The sequence below is a fragment of the Callorhinus ursinus genome, unplaced genomic scaffold (genome assembly GCF_003265705.2).
Source record: "Callorhinus ursinus isolate GAN/ISIS: 27379988/994484 unplaced genomic scaffold, GSC_fseal_2.0 scaffold86, whole genome shotgun sequence".
Lineage (NCBI taxonomy): Eukaryota > Metazoa > Chordata > Mammalia > Carnivora > Otariidae > Callorhinus > Callorhinus ursinus.
The window spans coordinates 1,373,061-1,388,675 of NW_027397148.1; the positions used below are offsets into that span (position 1 = coordinate 1,373,061).

General features: G+C 39.3%; 1 protein-coding gene across 9 annotated transcripts in view; it reads left to right on the forward strand.

Moving 5' to 3' along the window:
• PTPN2 (protein tyrosine phosphatase non-receptor type 2) overlaps positions 1-15,615 on the forward strand; it is a 95,616-nt gene that overhangs the window by 53,337 nt on the left and 26,664 nt on the right. For all 9 annotated transcript variants that reach the window (XM_025865148.2, XM_025865150.2, XM_073888019.1 and 6 more), the window contains 2 exons: positions 4,266-4,364; positions 9,077-9,214. In XM_025865148.2, the coding sequence (XP_025720933.1) occupies positions 4,266-4,364; positions 9,077-9,214 (237 nt within the window). The remainder of the gene's footprint in view (positions 1-4,265; positions 4,365-9,076; positions 9,215-15,615) is intronic.

A 15,615-nucleotide genomic window follows, 5' to 3' on the forward strand; every position in this document is an offset into this window, starting at 1 on the left:
AAAAAAAAAAAAAAAAAAAGCCATGAATCTATGTGCAGTATTCCCCTAGCGCTGGAGTTCTCCCATTCTCCTTGATCGATCAACTTGGTCTTGGCTTGCTGGCTGTTTGTGCTGATCTTCTGGGGGAGGGGCCTGTTGCTGTGGTTTCCAAATGTCTTTGCGGGAGGCGGAATTGCCCCGCCCTTGTCGGTCCGGGCTAAGGAAGCTGCTCCGGTTTGCTCTCAGGAGCTTTTGTTCCCTGCAAGCTCTCAGTACAGCTTTGGAGGACCAGGGCAGAAATCGTGGCCTCCCAATCTCCGCCCGGAGGAGCTGAGAACTCGGGGCCCCGCTCCTCAGTGTGTCCCCAGAGAAAAGCAGTCACTCCCGTGTCCCCGGTCTCCGGCCGCACTCCGTGCTCACCCGGCCTGTGATCGAGCGTTGCTATCTCTGGCACCCGACCCCGCACGGAGTCTCCAAACCCAGCAGATCCCTGCAGTGCGTTCCCGCACCGCTCCTCCCCGGGAAGGAAGGGGAGTCTCCCCGGATCTGCTGCTTGTTGGGTCCCTGCTGGGGGAGCCGTGCCCCGACTGGGCCGCAGATCACAGTTTATGGCAACCCCGAGCTGAGAGCCCGCGACTCTGCTCCGTCTCTGCAGCCGGCTTCCCCGCTCGGATACCTGGGAGCTCTGGCGCACTCAGGCACCCCCGGTCTCTCCGTGACCCCAAGGGTCCTGAGACCACACTGTCCCGGGAGGATTCCACCCCCCGCTTAGCCACTGCAGCGACGTCCCTCCGCCAAGGCAACTTCTAAAAGGTCCGATTTTGTGCTCCGCGGCTCTATCACTTGCCAGAAGCGGCCGGCGGAGGCCCCTCCCCTTCCGTCTATCCTCACGAATATCGCCTCGGATTCACTTCTCCGCACGCCCTACCTTCCAGTAAGTGGTCGCTTCTCTGTTCAGAGAGTTGTTGCTACTCTCCTGTTCAATCTCCTGTTGAGTTCGTAGGTGTTCAGAATGGTTTGATCCCTATTCAGCTGAGTTCCTGAGACCAGACAAAATCTAGGTCTCCTACTCCTCCGCCATCTTGCTCCGCCCCAATATTTGAACTTTTTAAAAATTCGGATCAGAATAACCTGTTATTGAAAGAGACAACAGTTTCATATAGTAAAAAGATCTTCTATTAGACTATTTCTAATTGACAGAAAATGAAAAATAATTCATTTTACTTAAAGTAGCTGCTATATGTTAAAAAAAGAAAAACTATGTAAAAAAAAAAAACTGGGAAGGAACATAAATTCACAGTTCAAAGAAAAATATAAAGGTATACAGTACCTTACAACCCTCTCAGGGTTGTAAGATCCAGCTCCACATCGGGCTCCATGCTGGGTGTGGAATCTGCTTGAGAGTCTCTCTCTTTCCCTCTCCAACTGCCCCTCCCCCCCCTTAAAATTTTTTTTAAAAATTAGACATTAAGCAAAACCCTGTTGTTATGAACTTTACATCATAGTAGGAAATAAAATTAATAACAGCTAGCAGTTTTGTAACCTTATTCTGTACTTTATGTGTTTTGTATAATTTAAGGCTCAGGATAACTCTCTGGTAAACACTGTCATCCCCCTGGTTTAATGCACGAGGAATTAGCTAAAGACCAGAAGCATTAAACTTTACCAAGCCCATACAACAAGTGAGTTTAAGCCAGAATTTGAAGCCCCATTGGCTCCATGGGTCATGCTCTTAATCATTCAGCTCTACAACCATAAGATTGCTGTGTGACCTTGGACAAGCTACCTAACTCCCCAAGCCTATATATATATTTATATTATAGATGTATACCTATATTATCTGTGAAACAGTGCTTATAGTTCCTGGTACTGTGGTAAGCCCTCCATGGATTATTCGTTGTGGCATTTGTTACTGCGTCTTAGTAGTAGTAATAGAAGTAATAATAATTCTCTCATAAAATACTGTAAATCCCATAATGATAAAGAAATTGCCTACCAGTTGTGTTTAAGTGTCCTGTCCCTATTGGACTGCTCTGTGTGTCCTGACAGAGCTCCATGCATTTAGAGCTGGAGGACTCAGAAGGCTGTCTTTAGCATTTTATTCTGTCCTGAATTTTTCCCCTATATTTTTCAGGTCTTCACTGGATATTTTTACCCAGATGACTCATTTACATTGCAGATTCTGTATTTTCTACATCTAACTCTTTTTTTTTTTTTAAACCAAGCCAGCTCCCTTCCTGTTTTTCTCACCTGGGTTAAAGCTATGTTCATCATCTACTGAATCCTAATGCAGTTGCTTTTTGTTTCCTTGCTACCAGTCCCTCCCTTCCTAATCCATCTTTAGCAATGCCTTCAGAATTATTTTTGTAACATACAAATCTGATGATACCACTTTACTTCTTAAAAAGTTTGGTGACTAATTTCCTGTATTCAAGACCCTCCACACTCTATACAGTGTGATTTCCTACTGCATACTTACCTCTGCTTTGCCCTCATTGATTTCTTTCTCCCTCCCAAACGTACCCTGTACTTGCATGTGCCTTGTCTTATGCTTGGAATGGGCCCGGTCTTGCTCCCTGTCCTTCTACAGCGTCTTCCTGTATCAGTGCCCTCCTCATTTTTAAGCTGTGCTGTAGCATCCTTCCTGCTCCCGAAGATCTGATGGTTTACCTCTTACTTTTGTGGCACTTGATATGTTTCAGTTGGTAGGACAAGGACTTCTCCTTGCCTTCTTAGTAAACTCTTTGAAGGCTGAGAATATTTTACAGGACAGAGAAAACTAGAGATGCTGAATGTTTATAAACCTTAGCTGTTCTAATTGTCCTTTGTTGCTTTTTGTCACCTTTTTCCTCTGACTTTTTAAAAAAATATCAGTCCTTGCTATAAATCTCCATTTTGAAAAAAAAAATTTGTTAATGTTGCTTGTAGGTGGAAGAGCTGAGAGATACCCCCCCCCACCAACCACCTTAGAACCACTGACATAATGTATTTTGTGTTTCCGTATGTATACACGCTGAGTGACTTCTGGTGAATTAGTAGATCCATTTTTTCCGATGAAAGAAAAGGCATTCATTTTACTGGGGATTTTCTCACTTTTGTTGTAGAAGTAGATCAAGTAATAATATACATTAAGTGAGGAGAACAGTATCTTCAAACATTTGGTTGTCATTACTCAAGATTCTAAGTAGATTTCTGGCCTTTTTATAACTTAGAAGCTTAGAGTTTATTAATTTAAATATTAATAGAGCATCTGCTACAAACCAGGGAATACAGTTGCCCAAAAGATGCTTTCAGCCTCAAACCACGTGAATGACCTTGTTTGACATGGGAAGCTAAAGTTCCAGGAGAGCTGGCCTCCAGCCCCTGAAGCTGCCTCTCCCTCTGTCCTGTGAGGAAAATGCTTGCACTGACTTGAATTAGCTGCAGCAGAGCCTCATTCATTTTCACCTTTAAAATTAGTTATAATTTGACCATGGCCTTTTCATCTCCTGTTTGCCCTTTCTTCTGCCCTGTGCTCCAGCCAAGCAAAATATGAAGATAACTGGATTTGATTTTTTTTTTTCCCTGTGGCAGTACTGTAATACGAACCATTGCCCCTTTTAAGTCCTCTATTGAGGTTGCACATGCTGTGGTTTTTGTAGATTAACAGCTTCTTAGTGGTTCAGACACTTTGAAATTTCCGCTTTTTCTGGAAATCTTTTTCTAGTTAACTTGGGGTGGTTGGTTGGCCAATGATAGCACTGATTTCCTCTTTCGTAGGACTGCCATGATCCATGGCAGGCAGGACCTCTCTTCCTGCTGTGAAAGCTGAAAGGGACAGAAATTTCCTTTGCAGCTAGAACGTGACCAGTCAGTTATTCCTGCCCATGATCTTGACTCTGGTTTGTTTAAAGGTTTTGCGTGATTGTAGCCACCTTGGCATTGGTGATGCCAGCACAGCAAGGTGATAGTAGTACCAGCATCAGGAGCACTGTCCCAAGCTGACTCCTTTGAGCAGAATCTTGCCTTTACGTTGGTTCACACTGAAGCCTGCCTTTCCAGCCCTCAACTCTGAAAGTCATCTGATAGCCTGAAAGATTCCTTTTCTGCCTAAGTTAATAAAAGTCAGTTTTGATCATTTATAAGCAACTAGTACAGACTATTTTTTAACTCAAGTGGATTTAAAATGATTTACTTACTGTGATTCAATACATTGTTCTTAAACCAGAAGCATACTTGAAGGAATTTTCCTTGAACCTTGTTCCATCTCCTTTCCCTTACCTCCTTTTTCTTCTCTGTTCTTACAGGGCCCACTTCCTAATACAGGTTGCCATTTCTGGCTCATGGTTTGGCAGCAAAAAACCAAAGCAGTTGTCATGCTAAACCGAGTTGTGGAGAAGGAATCGGTGAGTAATACTTAATATTTACAACTTAGTGTCCTGCCTGTACCATTAGCTTATAAATGTTTTCATACTTCTTTTGGGATATTCATTCATTTACTGGTTTTGGCCTTGAATTGCTAAAGGCTAGCGGTCAGGGTATTTCTGACCAGAAGTAGTACATCCTTTTCCTTTCTTGCCTTAAGTATTTAAGTAATAGTTGTACACCACTACCTTCCAAGATGTAAATATAATGAAACAAATATTGACCAGTGGTGACATAGATCTTTGGAATCCCTAGGCTTTATTAGAATTTTTATAATTTATTATTATCAAAATCTTGAAAAGTTTAGAAAGGATTAAAGTGACAGGTTTTTGTTAACCTATATGAATTTTTATTGGCTCTTAGGTCATGAGACAGTAAGTTTGGGAATGTATAAATATATTAAACTTGAGGTACAGTCTAAACACAGTGCTAATTAGTTAAGTCTTGTAACTTTTGTAGCTTTAGATTCCTTTTCTGTCAAAGAAGCAAATTGGAAAGTATTGTCAGTAAGGTCTCTTCCAGCCTAAGATCTTCTTCAGATTCCTGATTCTTACTTTTTTCTAAATTCATATTTGGTGGCTTTTGATGGTGCTGCAAATTATTCTACTCTCTTTTTAATCCTGAGTGACATTCACATACCAGAATGTCCAGCAATATTGGCATAGTTATTTACATGGCTTCTTCATGGCTTCCAGTGTGACTTAAAAATTCAGTGATGATGACATTGTTTGAACAATTTGAGCAGCATTGCAAAGTAGATGATTTATAAGTTTCGTCTCTCTTCTTGGAGCATAATTAGTATATTAATAAGCTAAGACTGCCACTAGAAATTAGAAATCATATTTATGGTGGTTGGACCTAGATGCTTAAAAAGATTCAGGTTTAATTATTTTGGGGAAGATTACTTCATGAGTGATACTGTTTTGTTTATGAAGAAGCCCATAATGTCTGATTATCTTTCTTTTTGCGGTGTTAGCAGCCATTGCTGGTCAGTGCTTACTTCCTTAATTAGTTACAGGTTACAAAAAATAGTGATGTTCCAATTTTACCATTCCTTCTTAAATTTTTGTTGGAATACCTCTATAAAAAGAAACTTTCGGAGTGCCTGACTCTTGGTTTAGGCTTATGTCGTGATCTCAGGGTCGTGAGATCAAGCCCCACTTTGGGCTCCGCACTCAGCATGGAGTCTGCTTAAGTTTCTGCTTAAGTTTCCCTCTGCCTCCCCTCCCCTCTTTCTCTAATAAGTAAATCTTTAAAAAAGAAAAGAAAAACTTCCCTTCTAGTTAGTTGACCACTTTTATATAGGAAAAGGAGTTTACAAAATAGTTAATTCCCTAGTGTCTTCAACCGGTGACCAGTTAGGTTTTTTTGGTGTGGGGGCAGGGGCAGGAGGCGATCAATTATTATGAACTCATAGATTTTTTTTTTAAAGATTTTATTTATTTATTTGACAGAGAGCAAGAGAGGGAACATAAGCAGGGGGAGTGGGAGACGGGGAGAAGGCTTCCCACTGAGCAGGGAGCCTGATGCGGGGCTCAATCCCAGGACCCTGGGATCATGACCTGAGCTGAAGGCAGACGCTTAACGACTGAGCCACCCAGACTCCCCTGAATTCATAGATTTAAACATCTTTGATGTACTTCACTCCATTGCAGTTATTATCCGTCTTAGTAGTTGAATTATTCCTCTGTTGGCTAGCAGGAATCTCTTCAAGTTGGGCTCTGAGTCAGAAATCTAAGAGATAAAACCAAAGAGTCTTTAATAATTTTCTTACTATCTGGAATGACTGCTTAACCTCTTCATAGAATCAGTCATTTCTCTAAGGAACCTTGGTTTCTTTTATTGGGCAGTGATATTTCAACATGACAATAAAAATAGGGATGTTGGGACGCCTGAGTGGCTCAGTTGGTTAAGCGTCTGCCTTCGGCTCAGGTCATGATCTCAGGGTCCTGGGATTGAGTCTTGCGTTGGGCTCCTTCCTCAGTGGGGAGCCTGCTTCTCCCTCTGCCTGCCGCTCCCCCTGCTTGTGCGTGTTCTCTCTCTCTGACAAATACATCAGATCTTTAAAAAAAAAATTAGGGATATTTACTGATGCTGGGTTGATCATTGTTTTTAGAGCTTTTTGGTGAACAGAGCTAAGGAAGAAATGTGGTAGATAACACACTTCAAGGGTCATACTGATACTTCCAATTTAAATTTAGAACTGAGGGGGTTGGCTTAAGGCATTCTACCTTATATCTGTTTCCTCCTTTTTCTATACCATGAATCCTGCTTTTCAAAGACACAATGAATAAAGAGTATCTTATAATGACTCATTTACTTTGTGCCATGTTACACACCAAAATGACTCATAATAAGAGTATCAACTCCATCACCAAAATAATTACTGAAAAAGTTTTAAATTTTTTATGTTTTTCCCATCTCTTTCTGTTTTTAAGTTGTACTTTGCCTACATTGTCAGAGTATATAACATAACCACAGTCTTTCTCATATCCTTTGTAAAACCTTAGTTCTACATGTAAATATATATTTAATTTACATTGTCGGTCTTATTGATGTCTCTCCAGCTGTTCTGTAGATATCTCATTCTGTAGTGCATCCTAAGGAAGGGACTCATGGGTATTATAGTTCCTGATTTCTTACCTGTCGATGAGAGATTAATCTGCTGTCTTAATGCTTAAAAGTCACTTTGACAGGATATAAAATCTTGGCTCACATTTGCTTTTCTTTGAGCAACTTAAATACATTACTCCATTTCCCTTTGGCTTTAGAGATTACTGGGACAAAGTCAATTGGACATCTGATTTTATTTCCTTTGCAAGTCATGTGTTCTTTTTATCTAGGTTACCCAACGACTTTTTTTTTTCCTTCAAATCTCATTATTTTTACTAAAATATGTCTTAGTGTTGGTCATTCTGGGTCAGTTTTTCCAGATGCGTAGTATGCTCTTTCAATTTGTGATTTTTTTAAAGAAGAATGTATTGATTATACTTGTTAATATTTACTGTTTGCTTGCTTTAGTGTTCTTTGGATCCTATTCACGTTAGATTTTCTTTGCTTATTTTTATATTTGTCACTTTCTCTTAAATCCTATTGTCACTCCATTTCTTTTATTATCTGCTGTGTTTATTCATGCCTCTGTTCCTTTTAGTTTAGTCTTCATTTCTGAAATGATGTGTTCTTTGATTCCTAATTTTTTTCTGTCTCCTATCACCTCATTTCTGAGTTGTTCTCATTCTCCTTTATGCTCTTTCACTTATTGTATCATATTTAAAATGTCTTCTAGCACCTTTGGAAGTATCAGCTCATAGTAATTATTTGTTTGGAGGTGTTGTTACTGTTTGTGATTTGTAGCTGTTTTTGATTTGGAAAAGAAATGACCATATTTTATAAGGATATTTTTGTAGTGTTCTTTTTCCTAATGAAGTGGCTCTTTATTTCACCTTGCCACAGTCTGTTGGTCTCATAATTTGGCTTTTGGGAAGATCCTTTTATTGTCACAAATAGGAATTCCATATTAGTAGTTCTGCCAAAATGTACCAACTCTAGATAAAGAGGGCTTTTCTTCTTTTTTTTAAAGATGTTGTTTATTAGAGATGTGCACATAAGCATGGGGAGGGGCATAGGGAGAGAGATAAGAAGGCTCCCTAGGCACAGTCCTATCATGTGATAGAGTAAATATACTTAATATTTCAGTATTTCCTATATTTTTTAAAAACCGAAAATCCGCTGAGTGGGGAGCCCAACACGGGGCTCGATCCCAGGACCAGGCTCGATCCCAGGACCAGGCTCGATCATGACCCAAGCCAAAGTCAGATGCTTTTTTTTTCCTCCTAATTAAATTTTGTTAAATAACATATAATGTATGATTTGTTTCAGGGGTACAGATCTGTGATTCAACACTCTTACACAATTCACAGCACTCACCATAGCACATACCCTCCCCAATGTCCATCACCCAGCCACCCCATCCCTCCCACCCCCCTCCACTCCAGCAACCCTCAAGTTTTTTTCCTGAGATTAAGAGTCTTTTATGGTTTGTCTCCGTCTCTGGTTTCATCTTGTTTCATTTTTCCCTCCCTTCCCCTATGATCCTCTGTCTTGTTTCTCAAATTCCTCATATCAGTGAGATCATATGATGCTTGTCTTTCTCTGATTGATGAAGTCAAGATGCTTAACTGACTGAGCCACCCAGGCACCCCAAAGGGGGCTTATCTTCTGATTTGTTTCCCTGACTTAATTTTAGTAAGTGAATATACAATGTTACTTCTAGATAAATAGTATTTGGTAGCAGATTCATGGGTATTTGAAGAAAATACTTGTAAAATAAAGCCTTTTCAATACTGTTTGAAGAAAAGATTCTTACAAGAGGTTGATAATTTTAGAAATGTGAAGTGAATGCCAGTATGATGTTAAAATATAGGTTATCATGCTTTAGAAACGACAAATTCACTTTTATGAACATAGCTGTTTATGGCTTTTTTTTTACTATAAGTAATAGGAACATTTTACAAACCTTTTATAAAATGTCAATCTTACTAAAATACATTGAGCATCAAATATAGTGCAATTGTTCATAGATTTGGGTACTTGAAAAAAATATAGCATGTGTGTGTGTGGTTTGTCTTCCTTTCCCAGCTTTTTAGGGTTTCATAATGTCTAGGAACTAATATCTACATATTCTTAAATTTAGGTTAAATGTGCACAGTACTGGCCAACAAAAGATGATCGAGAGATGCTGTTTAAAGAAACAGGATTCAGTGTGAAGTTCTTGTCAGAAGATGTGAAGTCATATTATACAGTACATCTACTGCAGTTAGAAAATATCAATGTAAGACTTTTCATGCCTAAAAGATTGGACTTTATATATTGCTGATTTTCAGAATTATTTTTTGTCATTAGATTTGAAGTTTGGGGCTGCATATACATTTCGATAGTATCGATAATAGTATGTAGTCATAAGCATGGTGTTTACTTTGTGTTTCCTACATGCGGTAGCTCTCTGAGGACTCTTGAGAAAACCTAGAAACTAAGGATTTTAAAGTTCAGGATTGAAGATAATTTATTAAGATTACTTGGGGATGAAGAGAGAGAGAGCTTTATAATCAGGCTAACCTGAATTCGAATCCCAGCTCTGTTGTTTAGTAGAAATATCCTTGGGACCTGTCCTCAATGTCCCTCATCCTTTCCTCGTCTGGAAAGCAGAGATTGTGATAGCTCCCTTTCAGGGCTGTTGTGGAGATCAAATGAAGATGTGTGCGCAGAGCAGCTGATGTAGAATAGGTGCCCAGTCAACATGGCAGCACTTTGTACTGCTGAGAGTGGTAGGCCAGTCAAGAAAATAACTTACCGGAATGTTGTTAATTCAGATGATTCACCACAGAGAAATTTGTCCTTACTGAATTGGGGAAAATGGTGAAATAAATTTAGCATATGGTCCCAAGAACATTCGTTTGGATCTTTTCCAGAAATACAAGAATTGTTCCTTATTTCTTGGTTGAGATACATGTACATGGAGGATTTGTGAACCTGCTATTTTCAAGTTGGGGATCAAGACATTTCTCCCCTTTTCACCACCTACCTGTTTTACCTTCTTTGTGTTGTAATCAGGATAACTGGAAAATATGAAATGAGAGTGATTCTGGGATGCTCTTAGGAGCTAGGAAAACTAGAAAATAGGAAAATATTTGTCTGCCAAAAAATGATTTCAGGAATGTATCTAGTCTGTATAGTGAGATACTGTTTTAGTTAACCATTAACTGAATGAAATTATTAACATGGGATCATTGACCCTAATAAGTTTTATAGAGAAGGGATATATAAAGTGCATACACACACACACTTTTAGATATGAAGAAATACATTTTAAGGTTGATCTCTTGAAACGCCTGTTTTTTGCTGCCTACTGTAAGCACAGGTGCATACTGTTGAGGGCCCAGGCCCAGCTTCGCATGACATCCGTAATTAAGTTTTTATGTGATCTCTTAGGTTATCTGAGAAGTCTAAAGGTTGGGAATTACATGACTTAGATTTATTTATAAATTTCCCTTATTTGTAGTTTCTTGAACCAACTATTCGATTTACATATGTCTTAAGCTGCCCTGAGATACATCAACAGCTGTTTGGTACTAGATTGTGCAGTACTTATTCCCAGAAACAGAACTGCTTTTCTATAAACTTCTCATGGTTCTTCGAATCATCTTCTCTTGATATTTATTCCAGGTACCTCATCTGCTTCTGGCCTAAAAACTGATTTGAATGGAGAAAGACATAGGTGTTTTTCCCTGTTTTCTGAAACCTATCCTATCTAATTAAGAGTTAATTATACCTTAATAATAAAATAAAATGCGTTTTGTATTTTATCATTTTGCAAAGCACTTTTACATATAATTTGACCCACAGTCTTCCTATAATGTGATAAATATTCTTAATATTTCAGTATTTCCTATATTTTTTAAAAACCGAAAATCCATTAAGGTTATAAGATTTTTCCTGTAAATAGATTACTCAGCTAATAAGTGACAGGCCAGAACTCAAATCCTGATCTCCTGACTTGGAATGACATGGGGCTAATAAGTCTTTTGAAAAAAGTGCTAATTGTCCTAGTAAAGGAAGATTCTTGGTTCTAAAGCATCTTTGAGTTGAAGTATGTGAACTGGCCAACCACTGTTTCAGTTGCTAGCAACTGTGTGATTTCTTATTGGCCTGGGTTCAGAGTCCACCATAATTAATAGCAACAATATGTTTACATTCTACCTTACAATCCTTAGTAAGAACTAGGAATGTTAGAAGAACAAAGTAGCATTTCAGCATGAGAAGCAGAATTGTATTTGGTTAAGTATTTACAGTCTGGATCCAGATTGCCTGAGTTTAAATCCCAACTGTACGCCTCCTGGTTGTGTGACTGGTCCCACTATTTACACTCTGTGCCTCAGTTACTCATCTACAGAATGAAGATTAAGGACACATGTACTTCAGAGGGTTGCTGTAAGGATCAAGTGAATTAATGCTGTAACAGGCCTAAGACTCCATGTAGGATTCCCAGTTAGTAGCTTTAGTTGTGTGCATCTGTTTCCTTTGTCATATCAATGAATTGGGAAGGACTGCAGAAAGAACAAGTTGAGGGAGAAAGAAATACCAAAAGAGTGAGAAAGGTGATGCTGCAGGTAAGGAGTGGTCACCAACCTCACCCTGAGCTGCAGAGAACCAGTTTGCTGCTAAAGGAGTCTGACTTGTCTGTAGTAAGAGGTCTGGGGCCCAAGCTGTGGTCTGTGTGGGCCTGCTCTTTTACAGACCTCTGGTCTAAGGGAGCAGTAAAGCTGCACACCAGCTGCCCTTTCCAGTGTCTTCAGTAGAGCTAAGAGTTTGAACTTTTGCCCCTGAATGAAGAAATTCCATCTCTGCTTTTAAAGCAGCCCCGTGGCTTAAGCTAAGGGGAAGGTTTTGTAGGGCTTTTAAAACATAAGGTCATCTAGAGTGCTTGTCTTTCAGGATTTTCTTTTTAGTTGCCCTTCACTATTTTCCATAATATTGTTGGCCAGCTTTATGTTTATCAAGTTCCAGGAATACTATTGTAATGCTGGCTGCCTTCTGTTTCTCTGTCCCTGTAGATTTGCCCAAAACAGGATGAGTGCCTAATTATTATCATGTTCAGCTGGGATTTGATTCAAAATAGTTTAAACAGTTTATCCTACCTGGAGTGTCATCCTCTCTTCTCTGCCTGTTTATATCCTGCACATCCTTCAGGACCACCTTGTGACCCATTTCTTACTTTGGTCTTTCTTAATTCATCTATGACGCATTCATTCCTAATAGCTGTAATCTTACACTTCTCTCCATAATTTAAATTTTCCATTTTACTGGCTTATTTAGTACTTGTGTATGTATGTACTTTGACTCCCATAACAAGGTTTTCGGCTCCCCATGGGTAGAGAGTCCTTACCTGTTACCTTTGTGCTTCCTTCTGCCATTGTACCGAGTGAGTGGTTATTCTAAAATACAGGCGTAGGGGTGCCTGGGTGGCTCAGTCGTTAAGTGTCTGTCTTCTGCTCAGGTCATGATCCCAGAGTCCTGGGGTCAAGCCCGGGATCGAGCCCCGCATCGGGCTCCCTGCTTGGCGGGAAGCCTGCTTCTCCCTCTCCCACTCCCCCTGCTTGTGTTCCCTCTCTCGCTGTGTCTCTCTCTGTCAAATAAATAAATAAAAATCTTAAAAAAAATAAATTAATTAAAATAAAATACAGGCATAATCCTTCCACCTTGCTCTAAAAAATCTTTCTGTTGCTTATGCAGAAGTCCAAGACCCAGCCTGGACTGGTCCTTCCTTCTTGTCTAAGTACTCAGTTTGTTCTTGCTAACAGTCCTACACTTCTCAAATAGGTTGATTCTTGGAGGCCCACACCTCTGTATTGCTTTCTCACTGCTTAGAATGCAAGCCCCATGCCTACCTGTTCTGTCACTCTCCTCTCCTGATCTGGTGAGGTCTGTTCATCTTTCAAAATGAATTACAGTAACTAAATATTTAACACAGACCATATAATGATCCTGGCAGAAATTGAGGAGGGACTGAACTAAGGCACTTTACAGATCTCATATAAGTTTGTATTTAGGAGATAGGCTTCACAAACTTTGCTACTTCTTTGTGTAGAGGAAATACTAAGTTGAAGCAGTTGAAAATGTGAAGAAGTTTACAATTGCTTGGAGCTTACTAGGGGCTACAATAGCGTCAGTATATAATTGTTTCCGAAAAGGTATCTAAGTATTTACCATATGCAGGCATGGGTTAGGCACTTTACATTCACTGTTTCTTTTATTCCTCACAATAGCCTTATAAGGTAAGTACTGTTTTTAACCATTTACAGATAATAAAATTGGGCTTATGATGAAAGTCTTGGAAATACAATCTTGGTACTTCTGTAGATGCCCAAAGTGTGAAAATAATTGGGCCTAGGACCAAAGAGCTGCATAGATTTCTTTGTAATAATTAGAAAATTTATAATCTTATCTGTCTGTATAAAATAAGTTAACTTGATTTTGAATGGCTTTAGGTGGCATGCACTTAAATTGCCATAAGCCTGACTGTTGCCCATGGTCTTATACCTACTCAGTTCCTAGCTTATCTTCCTGGCCTCCATATATAATGAATTAGATATCCTTATTCAAGGGTAGAATTCTCCTTCAAAATATGTAAATAAGATTTTGCCTTAAAAAGAAGAGTGAACCACTGACATCTTGTGCAGAGTGTGGTATACATAATGCAGTGTTTTACAAAGAAGATTTGTCAGGGACAGCCATGTAATTGCAGATGCAACCGGTGTGCATGGGGTGAGAGGGGTTGGAGAGGCCAACTGGGCATCACAGGAGGACTAATGTGACTTGATGACCTGGGAGAAGGAGAGGGGGCTTCCACCAGTTTTGAAATAAGAAGTTTGTCAAAAATTGTAAAGTCTACACGTAGAGCTTGTTTGGAATAAAGATGAATTTTGTTTTAGCTCTCCAGCCTTTGGCAATCCTTTTTTCCCTCATGTTTTTTCCTCACAAAAAAGAGGGAGAAGAGGCCCAGTCAAGCATATAAACATTTCTTTTCTATCTCAGTCCGAAACATACAGATCTTACTGCTTCATGAAGTGGTCCGTTGGGAATTGTATGAATTTTTTTTTTTTTTTTTTTTTTTTTGGTGAGCTGTGATTTTGAATCTTGTTTCAGTAGGGACACATTAATAAAAGTTCTTAAGTTCTTTAGTCTGGTCCTGTTAGGGGAAGAAAAAGACTGATTCTCAAAAATCTATTAGTGGGGAAGACTGCATTATACAAACAGTCGTGAACATTTCTGGGAACTGGCTTTGAGTATCCCAGACAGCGTGACCTGAATTTGAAAAAAATCAAGAGACTTCTAGTCTTGAGCCAAAATCATACAAGCGAAAAAAAAGCAAGCAGTTGCTCAGGATTGTGGGTTAACTCTAGGTTTTAAGCCAGGAGGTGATGCAGTAAATGGGCATAAGTGAGTATACAACCTTATGGGAAGACTGGGCCAGGCCCTGCAGAGCACAGCTTGCAGGTGATTTGGGTTCTGGCACCACCCCTCCCAGACCTGGGAGCTCCAGCAGGTCCACACAGGACCTGGTTTAGGCTCGCATGACAAAGCCTGGCCCTGCTATGCGAGGTCAGCACTGCATGGTGGCAGATGACCACAGCACAGCGGTTGTCAGGGTTGGGAAAAGGGTAAACACTCCCACTGGAATCTTAGACCCTATTTAAAGGAAGGTGTGACTCCATGCCCCTGGGCTACGGCAGGAACAGCCACTTTAGCCCATTCCTGTGCTGGTATTGTGTTGTTACCTGTTCATTTATGGTTTTGTAAGAAGAAACTAAAGTTTAGGCTTCTTAATTTGAAATGTTTTCAATGCCTTTTTTTAATACAGTAAATTTAACCCCCCCCTTTTTTTACATACAGTAAGCTACAATTTTGAAAGGAAATGTTTTGAAATTTAGGAATCCCAGTGATCATTTCAATTAGTAATAGATTTATATTTTCTAGTACCTTCAGTATATTGAGAACCTATGGATCAGAGTGTATTTGGAATTATGAAAGCAAATTTTAAGAAAATTAGTCACTAAAAGTAGGTAATTTGAAATTTTTTAAAAGAATTTCTGCACTGTATTTTATCAGTGTTATACCTCATATAACAAGTCTGGGACTTAGGAGTCTTAATTTTTGCTGAAAAAGGGGGAAAATTTATTTTTAAAAAAAGTTAATTTTGAAAACTTGTACCAAAAGGATGCTGTAATAATAATTTTTAGCTTTTAACCATTAAAATTATCATGGTGTTTTTTTTCCTAATGTTGCTTGTATGGCTTCTCCCTCCAGAAACATCCTACAATGAAACTGAGAAATTGTGCCGATATATGTTAGAGGGTTACTGCTTTGGTTTACAAAAATGAGGACTAGAAGGCACCAAAGTGCTTCTTGGGGCAAAAGGCAGCTGGCAAAAGCTTAGGAACATTTTCATAATGAGTTAGTCAGAAATAAAGCTCATCAGGAATATCCAGGAAGTGACAGTGAATGCCAGGCAGGCTTTAAGAGACAGGAAGCATTTAGCATATTGGTAAACCATTTTAGCACATCAGCAAAGTCATATAAACATTTTTAGGATTGGAAATTATTACCACGGGGAAAAGCAGCAATTAGAAGAGCAATTTCAATTAAAAATGTAAAGATTGTGTTTTTAAATTAATT